Here is a 2047-nt window from a genome sequence, read left to right as displayed (position 1 = left end):
GTCTCCTCAGCCTGTCTGGCTAGGCATGTCTCAGCCTCCTCCCTCTTCTTTGTTGCTGCATTGAGAGCTTCTTTCAGTTGTTGTATTTTCTGGGTAGCATCCCATTCTGTCTTCGCTGATACAGACAGATCAACAACAAGGCCCATCTTTTCCTCTGTCAAGTCAGTTAAATCTGCTTTCAGCTGCTCTGCCTCCATGATCATGGCAAAGTTTTCTACCTCCAGCAGATATTCTTGCATCTCTTTCTCATCCATGATCCGATGTAGCTCAAGCTCAGGAACTTGTATGAGGGAGTCTTTGGTCAGGTCAGTTTGCACGCCTGAGGCAGATGTGAGGTCTACCTTAGATGGCTCTGTAGACTGTGTTTCAGTTGACACAGCAGTTGACTCAATTGTCTTTACTTGAGGCACTGGAGATGCAGGAAGAGACACAACTGTCTCTGCTTCCAGAGGCTTTGGAGATGCAGGAGGAGACACAACTGTCTCTGCTTCAAGAGGCTTTGGAGATGCAGGCAGAGACACGTCTGTCTCTGCTTCCAGGGTCTTTGGAGATGCAGGCAGAGACACGTCTGTCTCTGCTTCCAGGGTCTTTGGAGATACAGGAGACACAACTGTCTCTGCTTCCAGAGGCTTTGGAGATGCGGTTTCAACAGCTTTCTCTGCCTTTGTCTTCTGTGCTCTTGGTATCAGTGTCAATCCAAAGGTGAAGTTGATTGAAGGAGTTGAAGGCGTCTTCTGAATCCCCTGTTTCCTTCCTTTCTTCTTTCCCCTCTCCTGTCTTAAAGGCATTCTCTGGAGTGAAGGAAACTCCATTTCATCAAGCTGCTGGCAGGACCTCAGGTCAGCCACCTTTTGGAAATTTGTGGTCCAGGGGTTGACTGGCTGAGGCATTTGGCCTGGCTCGCAAGCTTCTTCCTCAGCAGATTGGGTTTTTTCCCGTTCTGCTGGTTCCATGGATTGCTGTTTTCCAACAGGCTTGCTCATTTTACTCACAGGTTACTTGTCTTGTATGTTATTAAGGACTTCACCTTCCTTGGTCTAGAAATGCAGGATGAGTTTGTTGCTTTGTGTTGTTTGTTGTTTCTTCCACTTGTGGATGAATGAATCTGATCTGTGACAGAATGACTCTGCTGCTTGTTGGTGTCTTTTATATGCAAACAGATCAAAGGCAAGTCTGACATCAAAGACATTAAAGTTCTGTGACATCATAAAAGGAAAAGATTTTAAACAGCCCTTGCTGTTACTATGGTTACTATGGTAACAGCAAGGGCTGTTTAAAATAAATTGAGGGTCAGGATCTTGACAACTGCTCATCCAAAAAACTTCACAGTCAACACGGCACTTCTTTGGAGTGTGGGAGGAAACCGGAGCACCCGGAGTAAACCCATGCAGGCACAGTGAGGACATGCAGCTTGTTCTCTCTGTGAGGCTGCAGTCCTGCACTGAAAAAAAAAGTCTGTTGGATTTACATGAAAAAAATATGTACATCAGTTGCTCGTAATAAAGTTATGTTTTCTCAAAATTATTTATTAATGTTCAATTTACTAAATTCTTATTTGTTAAACAAATATGACTTTTCTATGTGAATTTAAAGCTTTTCTTTTATATAACATATATTCAATTACCCTATTTCAAACAAACATGACTTTTATGTTGATTCTAAGCTTTGTTATGTTCAGTATATTAATTTATCGGTTATGGCAACATGAGTTTTTTTATGAAGCACACACAGTGTTAAATACTATTAAGTTATAAAGCTGATACATACTTTGTGTTCATTCTATGGATCAAATTATTTCTCTTAATCTCTTAATGACAGCATTTACCATAAAACTTTCAAAATAAATAAGGCAGAAAGAAAAACATTTGTCTTGACAGCAACTGTATTTCTTTAAGGATTTAAACCTTAACCCCAGACCACAAATCCATACAAAAGTTTGGATCTCACTTCTTCTACAAAGCACAGTCCTACTTTACAATGCAACAATTGTCAACTCATATCAAGAGTGAATAGTAGACATATCTAACTGCTACAACACTGTAAGTCC

At 41.1% G+C, this 2047-nt stretch overlaps 1 protein-coding gene across 1 annotated transcript in view; it reads right to left on the bottom strand.

Moving 5' to 3' along the window:
- Positions 1–983, bottom strand: part of LOC111651257 (thioredoxin domain-containing protein 6-like) — a 15499-nt gene extending 14516 nt beyond the window's left edge. Inside the window, exon 1 of the mRNA XM_087172647.1 lies at positions 123–983. Coding sequence (XP_087028773.1) covers positions 123–983 — 861 coding nt within the window. The remainder of the gene's footprint in view (positions 1–122) is intronic.
- Positions 984–2047: the final 1064 nt, after the last annotated feature.

Source organism: Seriola lalandi, unplaced genomic scaffold, assembly GCF_002814215.2.
Source record: "Seriola lalandi dorsalis isolate HSWRI2012SDOR001 ecotype SW California unplaced genomic scaffold, Sedor1 jcf7180002053538, whole genome shotgun sequence".
NCBI lineage: Eukaryota > Metazoa > Chordata > Actinopteri > Carangiformes > Carangidae > Seriola > Seriola lalandi.
Note: the sequence above shows the minus strand (reverse complement) of the source record. Positions and strands in the feature narration are given on the sequence as shown.